The following is a 12,822-nucleotide window of genomic DNA, read 5'->3' as shown; positions in this document are numbered from 1 at the left end:
GCAGATTTAACACATGGGGAGATTAGGAGATGGTTATTTGGTAATTTTAAAGCAAAGCGCTGGCTGAATGGGCAGGTTTGCAGGGGTAGATCCACGCTTCGCAATGGAGTTACAGAATTCGGAGAAGGGCTCCGCTGGCTGGCTGGGACGCTTACTGAGAAACCCTTCTCTGTGCACAGCAGACGTTTTTCCACAATACTGGCATCTAACTGAACTGCTTTCCCTCGCGTGTGCGGTATTACAGCCTTCTGTTTTACTGCCCAAACCCCCGTTTTCCCCACTGCCTCGCGTGGGGAGGGCTGGCCGGGGAGCGGCACCCGGCCCCTTCCCGCTTCGGCCGCGGCGTTCCGGGGGGGACGTTTTCTGCGACGGACCCATGGCGGCGCGGCGCGCTGGGGGTGAGCGACACCATTTTCCTTCCCCCTCTGGGCTCAGTCCCCGCGGGCCTCCCGGGACGCCCCGAGCTGTCCCCGGGGGCTGACTCTCCCCGCTGGGGAGGAGGGTTGGGAGGGAGGGCTGGCTCCCTGCTCGGGGTTCCTCGGCCTCTTCTCGGGCCCCGGGGTGCCCCTGCTTCTTCCTTTCCCCCATCGAAGCTCAGCCCTGGCCGCACTCGCCGTTTCCAGGCCTTTGCAGCCGGTGTGTTGTTCAGGAGCGGATCTGTTGACTTGAGCTGCACTAAACCCCACGTTTTGGGGGGTAAAAAGGGTAATCATTGCTTCCCCTGCCGCATAGTGGGGCCAGTGTGAGAGGGCGACATGTATCGCCTCATAACTGTGGCTTCAATTACCATGTGTGGCTTTTTTTCTTCCCCCTCTGTACAGTGGATCACTGTTCTCCGCGACGGTAGCAGAGAGGAGCAGCTCATCATGCCGACGGTGGTGGTGATGGACGTGTCGCTCTCCATGACACGGCCGGTGTCGGTGGAGGGCTCCGAGGAGTACCAGCGGAAACACTTGGCTGTCCACGGCCTGACAATGCTGTTTGAGCACATGGCGACCAACTACAAGCTGGAGTTCACGGCCTTGGTGGTGTTTTCGTCACTCTGGGAGCTGATGGTGCCCTTTACAAGAGATTACAACACGCTCCAGGTAGGGTGCGTTGCACACAAAAGCAGTAAGTTGTCAACATGAAAAAAAAAAAAAACAAACCCAAAAAACCCACGCATGTTTCAGAATGACAGTGAAGTTGTGTGTGATTTTCTGTCATCCTGTGCACTACATCTTGAATTCAGTGTTTTCTCCTTATTTTTTTTCCTTGTTGAAACATTTTGCTACTTTGCAAATCGTACCTTTGCAGGTAACCACTGGAGTGTGGTTAATTAAGTTAAAAGTGGAGATGAAGGAAAGGCCTGCCTGATGAAGCTTTTAAAAATGCCAGTGATTCTGTGACAGTCACGTTTTTATCTGTAGTTGTTGATTTGCTCTTGATAAATGTTGCAGCAGACAGGACCGTTTAGCAAGATTTTGAGTCAAAGTGATTTGGTAGATAGAATGTGCTTTTAAGAGTATGTACCAGTTAAAGCAGGGCAAGAATGAGAATAAAGTGATTTTAAGTCTCGCAGATGTGATGGGAAGTTGGGAGGAAATGGAAAGGAGAAAGTCCAAGAAGGAAATTTCGTATTACGAGTGCAGTAAGGCACTGAAAGTCTCTGAGGCCAGTAAAAATTGTACATTTGTATCTAGTTATCATATATAATATCAGGAAGAAATAATACGTCACTGCCACATGTTTTAGCTTTGTTGGTCCTGGGACATGCAGATTTTGAAAGATAGTCTTTGTTATGTTTGCATTTGAGCAGATGAATGCTAGTGCATTCTCTTTGCTTTATTTTCCCCTCCTTAAGAGGGGAAATTCATTTGAGGAATTTCTGAAAGCCAAGAATCCAGCCAGGCTGCTCCAGCTAGTTTTATAGCTGCAGCCTTCTTATGATGCTGTATTAAGTGTGACTTTTTCATTTTGAGGAGAAAAGCTGGCTTATGGTTATAGAAACAGGATGCAGACAGGAGTTTTGGATTCTGGTACTCTCTCTGCCAAAGATTTTTTGTGAGAGAAGCTCCTTGTGGCCCTGCTTTCTGAATCTCTAAGAAGTTAAAGGAGCTCTGACACCTGGGAGGATTTTCTAAGCTAAATGTTTCATGTTAGACATTGCTTCAAATGTTGACTTTATTGTTTCTTTGAGACATGCAAAGGTGGTTTTTTTCCTCGCAAAGAGCTATGTTTTTAATATTATAGTTCCTTCAGAGTCAGCTTTCATTCTTTTCTCATGATATTGTTCACTATTTCTTGCATCTTTCTTTTCTCTTTTTTTTTTTAAGTTTGCAGGTCATATATAAGAATATAGCACTTTGCATTGCGTTACAATACAAAGCAAATATACTGACTTACCACAGAACTATGAATAACTTTTCTGTGTTTCCTGGTAGTGATATTTCATCCAGCAATAACAGTGGTGTTTGTCTTTACAGGAAGCCCTCAGTAACATGGATGATTATGACAAAACCTGTTTAGAGTCAGCACTGCTGGGGGTTTGCAATATTGTCCAGCAGGAATGGGGTGCAGCAATTCCTTGCCAGGTACGACCGATTTCACTGTTCTTAGGATCTAGCATATACTTAGTACTCCCTGTAAAGCTGCAGGTGGAAATGTAAATGTAATTTGGAAACTCTGAATGCTCTCAGGCATGCTGGTGCTACAGGAAGACAAAAAATTAGTGTTTTGGGTATATCTGGAATATGAACAGAAGGTGATCTTTGTTAAAATATTCAGCAGCAAGAAACTAGACTGCTTCTTGTCCAGTGTGTTACTGCAGCGGAGTGGGTTCTAAAATCTGGTCCAGGACTTCTATTTTGGAGGCTTGGCATTTGATCTGCATGCAGTCTTCTGTCCCAGGAGCCTCAGTCGGTTTGGAAAGGTCTAATCCCACATTCCGTAACCTTTCGCCTCCAGTACCTGATGGTTTCCAGGACTTGTAACAGTTCCAGGTCTCCAGCAACAGCATGAGACTACTGCCGGGTGTGTTTTGATCTGTCTTCTTTCCCTAATGAGTCATTTGGCATGCGTCTGCTCACACACTCCATTCAGCCCTTGCAGCTCTCAGCCTTCTGAATTTGCTGCCTCTCATGGTGAAGACTGCTTTTAGCCCTCAGTTTTCTGAGACACTGAAGAGCCTGTTGCTCTTTGGGTTAGGATTTGAGTTCAGAAATTTTGCAGCTCGGTGAGCTAGGAAGATGTCTCAAGCAGGAGAAAAAGAATAGAGGTTTATTGGCTAGGCAATGCTTCATAATCTAACGAGGATAAAAGGCACCTTGGAAAAGCAGACATTCAAAGCAAAGAACTAGAAAGATGTAAAAACTAAGTATAGATTAGAGCTCAGCAATTTGGTCTCTCATTTGTGTCATGGCTCATTTTACTGGAACTTCAGGTGATGGGGTGATGAAAGGCAGTGGGGAACGTGCTGCGCAGAATCTTGGAATGCTGATAAGCATTACTGGTGAGCAGCAGTTCAGATGGTAACTGAAGAGACTGCAAAAGAGAGAGATTGAGGATGAAGAGAGAATACAAATCTGGATGTAGCAGATGTACACTGAGTTTCAATAGCATTTGGTTTTCCTTACCTCACAGCCAAAAAAAATGCCTGATGTTGCTGCACAGTGTTGAAAGAGCAGCTATTTTAGTACTCTGGAAGTGACTGGGTCTCAGCTGAGTGTAAATAGTTCCATTATTCAACATAACCTATTAGTGCAGGTTTCTGCAAGGAGTGACTTTGGACGTGCAACCAAATGGAAAAATGCCTGGTTTTGTTTTAATAGTTCTGCAAAATGTGAGCTATAATACTGCAGCTGTATTTGTAAAGAATTAGGGTAATTAATACTACCTTTTGTATGGCTTCTGTGGGTTGTGGTGAAGTTGGGTTACCCTCCAGATGCTGCAGAAGAAATGGGCTTTATCTTCCATCTGAAAATAAACCTGAAGTCCTTGAGTCTCTCAGCAGCAGGCTGCTTTTTTTGGCTGTGTAGTCACTGTTCATTTAAAAATGGCCACGTTTATGCACAGCAGTGTGTGTTTCTGGCTATGGAATTTGTATTTTAGAGCAATTGCCTACCTACAACAAAATGTGTATTTACAATGCAGATAATTTAAACTGCAGTGGTTAAATCTTCAATTTCTCATTTACATACCTGTTTCTGGAAATTTTACTTGCAATTCTTTCCCCAGCTCAGTGGACGAAGTCCCCACATGAGCAGGGATTTTCAGTATCAAAGTGCATGCTGCTAGGAAGACTACTGAAATGTGCTGGTGTGTAGTTGCCCTCTGCAGATAGAAATGTGTCTTTCCTTGGAAATGCTGATCGATCCCCTTTGATTTAAGGTTGTTCTTGTCACTGATGGCTGCCTGGGGATCGGCAGAGGCTCCCTACGGCACTCACTGGCTACTCACAACCAGCGAAGTGAAAGCAACCGGTTTCCACTGCCTTTCCCATTCCCGTCCAAGTTGTATGTCATGTGCATGGCAAATCTCGAAGAGGTAATATCTTTAACATGTACCTTCTTTGTTACATTGGATAATGATGATTGAACTAATGATCAGGTCAGCACAAAACATACTTTGATGTTCTTGTGCATAGTTTTAAAGTTTGGTTGACATGCCGGTGCTTAGTGTTAGTTATTTGGTGAAACGTAAATGTAGTATCTTTTTAAAAGTTTATTATTGCACTATTATTCTCTACTGCTATTGCATTATTATCATAATCTTTATAAATCGTGTCAGTTTCTGCCCAAGGAATATTATGCAATTTTTATTTCTCTGTTTATATTATTACCTTTACTGCATTAATTACATGGAGCGCTTTTCGTGGCTTTTCTTAATCTACAATTAAATTCCTGAATAAATGACTTCTATTGCAAAGATGCCCAATACTTATAAAAACCAGTAGCTTTATGTAGAAATGTGAGTGAGCAAAATTCTAAAGTCTGTAAGCCAGTGTTCAAACCTCCCTTAGGTTTTCTTCTCTTCAGGTATCTTTGAAAATCTCAGTATCAGCTTTAAAAATCTTCACAGTAGTTAGAATATTGTTGAATAAAAAAGGTTTAAAAAGAAACCTATATAGGCTAAAGTTCCTTAGGTTAGGTTTTATTAATAGCGTTGCTTTTAACTTGACATCTATATTCTTCTGTCCATTGCAGAAGGATTTTCTACTTAGGCGTGCAATAGATATTTCAGCTTCAAGGCCTCTGTCAAGGATGATCCTCTTGATTAAGCTGATGGATTGAAGCATTGTTTGCACATCAGAGTAACTGGGAAAATGTTTAAAATAAATCTTCTTTTACTGATAAGTTTAGGTGCTTTCACAAGCATTGTATCTGCCTTCCCTCCTAAAAATTATATTATCCTGAGGGAGCTGGAAACAGCATTACCAATAAAATGTTGCACTAGCTAACACATTCCTGTGGTCTTGAAGACTGAGAGTTTCTGGGGCTTTTGGTTGCTTAAACCTGCTTTCAAAGCAGAACCTAACAGGATAAAGCAGTGTATTGGGAGTTGGACTTGATGATCCTTATGGGTCCCTTCCAACTGGAGGTATACTATGATTACGTGTTACTAGGCCAAATACTGCATCTGGTCTAATATAAATGTGACATGAGGAGTGCATTTCCTGGGAGACCAAGAATGGTGCTTGATTCAGAAAGGAGTGAGATAACAAAAAATCTTGATACCATCCAATCAGATGCTTCTTGCTCTGTTGTGTACATTTTCTGAAAACATACCGGTTAATAAAAAGAGAATAAAAATAAAACAGAAACATTTCCCTTTTATTTTTTTACAGCTTCAAAGCACGGATTCCTTAGACTGCCTGGAACGGCTCATAGATTTAAACAATGGGGAAGGGCAAATTTTTACCATCGATGGGCCCCTTTGCCTGAAGAATGTACAGTCGATGTTTGGGTTAGTAGACTTGTAGATAATACGCCTTTGTGGAGGTTTCCAGTTAGTATCTGTAAAGGAAAACAAATATAATAAGAAATCTCATGATATGAGGTGTTCTAATTAACCTTTTTTTCTTTTAGTTTATGATCTTGTTAACTGTATTTGCATCTTGACCTTCACTGGTTAAGGTCAACATTTATTTTAGTCGTTATGTAGCCAAAACATAGCATCTGTTTATGATTGGCAGATAGAAGATACTAATGTCCACAATTATTGTTAGTTTGCAATCAGTGTGATAATATACTGCTTTGTTTCATAATTTAGCGAGGCTAGAACTATTGAATTAACTGTAGTAAAAACCCCAGAGTTTTGGGAGCTTGGGTAGTGTGCTTTAGACAGACTATTTTCATTTGATATGTATCATGTTTTCCTTAATAATAACTGATCATGTTCTAGAAAGCTAATAGACCTGGCTTATACACCATTCCATGCTGTTCTCAAGTGTGGCCACTTAACATCTGATGTGCAAGTATTTCCCAGACCAGAACCTTTCATTATAGATGAGGAAATAGACCCCATCCCTAAAGCAATTAATACAGGTAACAAATCTTTGATTGCTTTTTACTTAAATCCATTTGATTTCTACCTTTTCACTACCACTTCTTATCCTGTATAGCTACTGTTTCGTCCACTTTCTCTCTGCGACGATCAGTCACTGAGTGTGTAATTATTTTGTATATGTGGCACCCAGAGGCAAGAACGTCATCCTGTTTCAGCCACGTGTACCTGGTAAAAGGGCTGGAGTAGCGCAGAGGCACTTTCAAAGCTCAGCGTGCCGATTTCTAGGTGCAAGGACTGTGGTAGACAGCCATGGGCTGCTTTCCATGAATACCCTCCTGGGCTTCTTGGAGGATGGGAGAGGTGTGTTGGAGAAAGGGCTGCATTTTGTGTTAGAGTCGCCTTTATCAGAAAGACCCTGTATTATCAGGTGAGACAAACTAGCATCTTTCTGGAAGTTTCTTCACGGAATCCACTATGAGTGCAGTCGAAAAGAATTGGTGAGGCAGCACAAGTAAAGGTTGAGATTTATAAGTCTGTCTTTATAGTTTGTCAGTCATCCTGGCGCTTCTTAGCAATGCTAAGTTATTTTGAAAAACTGTGCGAAGAAACCCTTTCTGAGTCCTCCTGTTACTGGACACTGCACCCATGAGCAGCAGGTAGTCTGCAGGTAGCCTGTGCCTGTGACTTGCAAAAGGCCAGGCACACTTCATGGGGGCCATACGCTGAACTTTCGCTGCTTTGCTTTGAGAGTAAAGTGTGAACTGTAGCATCAAAATTGCTTTCAGCTCCTCAGCAGTGCATGTGAGTACATGCATTTTGGTGTTCTTTCCAGTCAGGGAGCGCTGTGGCTCTTTAGCTAAAGGTTGGCACCCTCAGTGACACCTCGATGTGGCTAACTCTGCAAGGGAAGTGATGGGAGTTCCTGCTGGCTTTGCGCTGCTTGGGAAGCATAAAGAGAGTGACATGGTTAGATCATATGCCCAGCTGTCCTTTCATTTCCTGGAGACTTCCTTTTTTTCTGTGTTCATCAACAAAATATGCACAGCTTGCATGTGAGTAAGGGACACAATAGTGGTAAAATTTTGCAAGGAAGTGAACTGAAACCCATAAATTACTGCCACCAAGATTGCCTCGATTTTTTGGGATTTTTTTAACTATGCAAAAAAACCCCACTTCTCATTTGGGGTGTGATCATGTCTTATTTGTAGCTGCATACTTTTTAAGTAGGAATGAGTGCCTCTGTACCAAAATAGCAAAAGCAAAGAAAGAGAGCATGCAGTGTGTCTTGACGAGGGAGGCTTTGTGTTGCGCTCAGTCGTAGAGTTCCTCCTAACATTCCGAAGATGGCAATTTTGTTCTGTGTGCATTAAAATGCAGTGTGTGGTGTGCTCAGCCCCTCAATTCCTCCATGGCTTTAATCAAGTGTTCGTTGTTCAGCTATGAGAAAAATGCCCAATACGGCATTTCTTGCAGCCCAGAAATGGGGAGGAAATTGGACAAGGCTGAGCATGAAGAACATGGTTGCCTCAGACTTTTACCAGCAGATGCCCCCAACTCTGTGTGAGATGGAGCTGCATTTAAACTTCCAGTGGGCATATAAAACTCAAGAACCACAACTCAGTCTTCCCAGCCCTGGGAACGTGCCCCGTTGGGGCTAACCCTGCCAGAGTGTTGATGGGGATTCCTGCAGGTTCTGGGGTGCCAGTTTGAAGCTAGTAGATTTGGGTTACTCCTTTGTTTTCTCTCCTTTTGAATTTATAGAATGGCAATGGTTTGGGTACAGTGTGAAAAACAATGTGCACAATTCTGTGTTTGTTTAGCGACACGGTTCATGGACAGCAGTATGTATGTGATGAAAGTGATGTTCTTATCTTAAAGTGTCATGGTATTACGTATGAATGTTTGTATCTTATGAACACCTAGACACCCCAGTCAAGGTTGGGGCTCTGCTGTGCTACCTCTGGTCACTGCTTCAGAAAACTTAGTGGTGTAAGAAGTTGTAATGTTAAATTGACTCTGTCTACATTTCAACTATTTCCAAATCTGACTTAAACCTGTTGTCTCCCCACAGATCTAGAAATTGTTGGGTTTGTAGATATAGCCGATATTTCTAGCCCTCCTGTCTTGTCCAGACACTTGGTACTGCCCATTGCACTTAACAGAGGTGAGCAAGTTTTGTTTCTTTTAGCAAAAAACTGGTTTAGGCTTCCCTTGTAATGTCTGTTGTCGTTTTGGCTAGAAGCAAAAGTTTTGTGTTTTATCAAAATGCCAGATGTCTCTAATAACATGTTTGCGTGATTACATTAAAATTAAAACCTCGAACAGAAGTTAATAGAGGGAACAGTGTTCTTATAGCATCGTTATTAATAGAACATGCTAAACTTAAAACTAAAAATAGTTATGGACCATGAAATATGTGGTGCAAGATGAATATTTAATGCCTGCACCTAATTGGTTCTTGGAATGATTTGTTGTTGTGAAAAATCTGATCTTAATCACAACTAGATTGCTCAGTTGTACTTGAGCATTAATTGCTGTTCATTGAGGCTAAGTATATGTGTTTCTATACAAATGACTGGCGTGGGCTTCAAGGGTAGTTAAGCATATCACTGATTTGCAGCTGCTTGAGTGCATCAGCCTGTGATAAGAAGGACTTCCGCTTTCCTTTTGTCATGGCCTTGGAGTGGAGCAAAGAGAAAGTGAGTTTTCTCTTGGTAAAGAAGAATGAAACCTCCAGATACGCTTGCATCTCTGTATTAACAGTCTTTTCCTGCTAGTCCTTTCACCTTAGAAGATATTAACAGTTAAAGCACAGCTGTATTCCAGCTGCTAAAACATAGTACATTTTTCATAGTGACAATAAATGGCGTAGGAGAGGAGGACTTGTAATTCAGGATGCTTTTGATTCAGAAGCAGCCATGTATTCGGTGCCAGACTCTTGGTGCCATTTTATTTCACTTCCAGTTTCTTCAAAGCTGAGGTTTTATTTGCAGGTTTTTTGGTAACTGTTTTGTGAGTAGGATGCAGTGGAATGTTTATATAACATTATAGTGCTACTTTGCCCAAAACGTTCAATTACCAGCTGTTCGTTCTACAAAAGTATTAATTGACTCTTGCACAGCAGAGGATACAGGGTGGTGTCATGGAAATAGAACTAGTGTGTGTGAATTTGTTCTTATGTTGTCTCTTTGTTTGCATTCATTCTTCCCCAGAAGGTGATGAGGTGGGACCTGGCATCACAGATGACACCGAAGATGAGAATTCAGCTAATCAGATTGCTGGGAAAATCCCCAACTTCTGTGTTTTATTACATGGCAGCCTGAAAGTGGAAGGCATGGTGGCTGTCGTCCAGTTGGGGTATGGAGCTGGATGTCTGCCTGAAAAATCTCTTACTTTGCTTATTTATGCTTTATTTATAAATTGTGCTTATTTATATCTGTACTCTGTACAGAATTCTGTGCTGCTAGACAAAGCTGTGGATTTTTAGTTGTGGATATGTTTCTGCCAGTATAAATTGCAAATAGTGAGCCTCCACACAGTGGGAGGGAGCAAATTCTAGGCAAAGAGGGGTGGAAGATTTTCAGCCTGTGGGATTTGCTCTTTTTGATAGGCCAGAGTGGTATGGAATGCTCTATTCACAAGCTGATAGCAAGAAGAAATCAAACCTCATGATGTCGCTCTTTGAACCTGGTCCTGAGCCCCTTCCGTGGCTAGGGAAGATGGCACAGCTTGGACCCATTTCAGGTACCAGTCACGCTCATTTCAGTAACTGTTACACGTTCAGTGTTTCCTTGTGTGAATGACCTTGCCAAATCTTAGTTGTTGAGTGGTTTTTATTTTCTTCCCGCCCTCCACTGCCAGATGCGAAAGAAAATCCTTATGGAGAGGATGACAATAAGAGCCCTTTCCCCTTGCAACCCAAGAACAAGCGCAGTTACGCACAGAATGTCACCGTATGGATTAAACCAAGTGGCCTCCAGGTAATGATACTGGTTTTGGACTTGATGCTTTACTTTGATCAGCAGTAGCCATCTTACCAGCAAAGTGGAGTCTGTGTGTGTCTTGTCCATTTAATGTAATGGCTTTATTGCTTTTCTTTCATTTTTATAAACACTGCCTCTTTAAAATGTCATGATTAAAATGCAATCAGAAAGCATAGCTTGTTTAATGAAAGATGTGTCTCCAGTGTAGTATCTGGCTTAGTTTATTGGATTTAGTATAATTACCGTTTATGTTTCAGCTTTTGTGAGCTGCGTTCTTGCCAGTCATCAGGATAATTTATCAATAAACAGTTGAGGATTTTTTTCTGCAACTTCCCCAGCGGTTGCCAAGAAATTTTTTTTTTTTTTTTACTTTTCTGCAGACAGATGTACAGAAGATCTTGAGAAATGCAAGGAAACTCCCTGAAAAAACTCAAACCTTCTATAAAGTGAGTAACGGTTCCGGCCGACCCAAGTTTGATCCATAGCGGTAGTGGTGCATTTGACAGAGGAACATACACTGTCTGTGTCTGTGGTATGTTCTGTGCAGGCTTGTGGGGCTCTGCAAAAACATATATGGTTCTGTAAAGAAGGAGACGTCCTGGGTCTGGTTTACAGACTGGTTAAGTTGAGACAAGGGGGTCTGGTTTCCCTGCCAACGCGTTCTCTGGCAGGGTGGCATAGACGTGTCACATTTACAGGTGCCCCTCAGGATCCCTGCTACTTCCATAGTGAACTTGTTTCCTGATTTTAAGGTGTTGTCCAGGCAGAAATAAGCTGAGAGGAATAGGAACACAGATGTCATTCTGGGTCTGAAAACGTCTCCTAGATTGTTTCTACAACTAAAGAGAGAAAGACAAAATTCCAGGCGCGTTTGGCCACATCGTAATAATCCATAATCCAGACTGTAGGTGGAGGTACTTGTTGTTCCTCTTGTAAGCTTAGTGCTGAAGCAGTTTGTTACTGTAGCCCCAGAGACATCCAGAATGAATACCCTGCCTAAATGCACGTAAGCACTCATCAGTTTATAGTGAAGAAAAATCAATGTAGATCCATTTTGCTGGACACTGTGGTTAAAGGCAGCAGTCAGTGAAGCCTAAATCGGAGGCCACTCCCAGCTGGGACACGGACAAGACAGGTACACCAGCTGAATGCACAAAGGGGAGAAGTGAGAAATGGAGATTTATAGGAAAGGATCAAGGGAGAAACAGCTGTTTAGTCGTGCCACTGTCATCTTCAGCCCTGAAGCATTTTTTATCTCATGAGCAGGTGGGTGGTTTCCAGCAGCTGTACTGATCACTCAGGTTGTTTTCCTCTAAGTGACTAAGCTTGCCTTTAAAAAAAAGACAAAAAAATCCACGTTTTATGTAAAGGCTTACAGTGGCTTTAAAACTTTTCCTTCTTTGCAGGAACTTAACCGTTTACGAAAGGCAGCTCTGGCCTTTGGCTTTTTGGACCTCTTGAAAGGTGTGGCAGACATGCTGGAGCGGGAGTGCACTCTGCTTCCCGACACGGCGCATCCCGATGCAGCGTTTCAGCTCACACACGCTGCTCAGCAGCTTAAAGTGGCAAGTACTGGAGCATCGGAATATGCTGCTTATGATCATAACATTGCTCCACTGCAGACAGACTTTTCCAGTAGCAGCACTGAAAGAATGTGAAGTCTCCGTTTTTGGGAACTTCTATAGATTAAGACTCAAGTGGTTCAAATTTTACTGTCCTGTTTACTTTCTAGAGCCTGTTTAATTACTGTTTGGAGACCTTCCTATCAAAACGGGGACCCTTACCTCCATCAGTGCTCTCTAAATAAATGTAGTTTGTGGTGGCTTTAGTTAGACCGGGAAACTGTGGAAAGTGTCCCAAAGTCAATTACTGTGATGGGTGGAAGTTACTCAGTATGTGTGAGGAGAGAAAGAAAATGCCGTCGTAGGCAGCAGACTGCTCACAGCTTTTGGCCTCCCAAGAATATGGTTACTACATAACCAAACTCACTGGGAAAACTATCCTAAAAGGCAGCTACTATTACTTTATACACCAACTTGATGAGTCCAAACAAAACATATGTAAGAATCATTGTGCAAGATCAGATACACAGCTAATTCCAGGGTGTTGTTGCTAATTTTATGCCCGACTTGAAAGCCAGTCTGTACTGCCGTAATGAGAGTTATCGCTTGGATTGCAGTGCTTATGCTTGCGAAAGTAACTTAATCTTGTGAAACGTGGTTTTTATTTGTGTAATATTAATAATAAAGAGTAATTCTTCATGAAAATTTAAGTTGGATTTGTTCCATTTTCATAGCAACTAGGCTGTGCGGCCTAAAACAATGACCTGGTGAAGGCTCAGATGTTTATCGCT

General features: G+C 42.3%; 1 protein-coding gene across 4 annotated transcripts; it reads left to right on the top strand.

Moving 5' to 3' along the window:
* Positions 1-284: 284 nt before the first annotated feature.
* Positions 285-12,741, top strand: INTS14 (integrator complex subunit 14). Of its 4 annotated transcripts, none has more exons than XM_075763992.1 (12): positions 285-398; positions 822-1,088; positions 2,466-2,573; positions 4,369-4,524; positions 5,825-5,943; positions 6,382-6,524; positions 8,558-8,650; positions 9,702-9,843; positions 10,097-10,230; positions 10,348-10,466; positions 10,850-10,915; positions 11,876-12,741. In XM_075763992.1, the coding sequence occupies exons 2-12, from the start codon at positions 867-869 to the stop codon at positions 12,125-12,127; spliced, it is 1,554 nt and encodes a 517-aa protein (XP_075620107.1). In that variant the 5' UTR covers positions 285-398; positions 822-866; the 3' UTR covers positions 12,128-12,741. The 4 variants fall into 4 exon arrangements, with proteins under 4 accessions (XP_075620107.1, XP_075620105.1, XP_010303361.1 ...); XM_075763990.1 differs by having other exon boundaries at positions 9,699-9,843; XM_010305059.2 differs by lacking the exon at positions 285-398 and adding an exon at positions 411-705 and having other exon boundaries at positions 9,699-9,843.
* Positions 12,742-12,822: the final 81 nt, after the last annotated feature.

Source organism: Balearica regulorum, chromosome 12 (assembly GCF_011004875.1).
Source record: "Balearica regulorum gibbericeps isolate bBalReg1 chromosome 12, bBalReg1.pri, whole genome shotgun sequence".
Taxonomy (NCBI): domain Eukaryota; kingdom Metazoa; phylum Chordata; class Aves; order Gruiformes; family Gruidae; genus Balearica; species Balearica regulorum.
This window is presented reverse-complemented; position numbering and strand designations above follow the sequence as displayed.

What these genes read in the sequence shown, in the direction of transcription:
- INTS14 (XM_075763990.1), top strand. Translation starts at nt 867, where the DNA reads ATGCCGACGGTGGTGGTGATGGACGTGTCGCTCTCCATGACACGGCCG. An exon ending in GCATGGCAAATCTCGAAGAG is followed by an intron (nt 4,525 to 5,824) that starts GTAATATCTTTA and finishes ATTTTTTTACAG; the next exon opens with CTTCAAAGCACGGATTCCTT. An exon ending in AAACTCAAACCTTCTATAAA is followed by an intron (nt 10,916 to 11,875) that starts GTGAGTAACGGT and finishes CCTTCTTTGCAG; the next exon opens with GAACTTAACCGTTTACGAAA.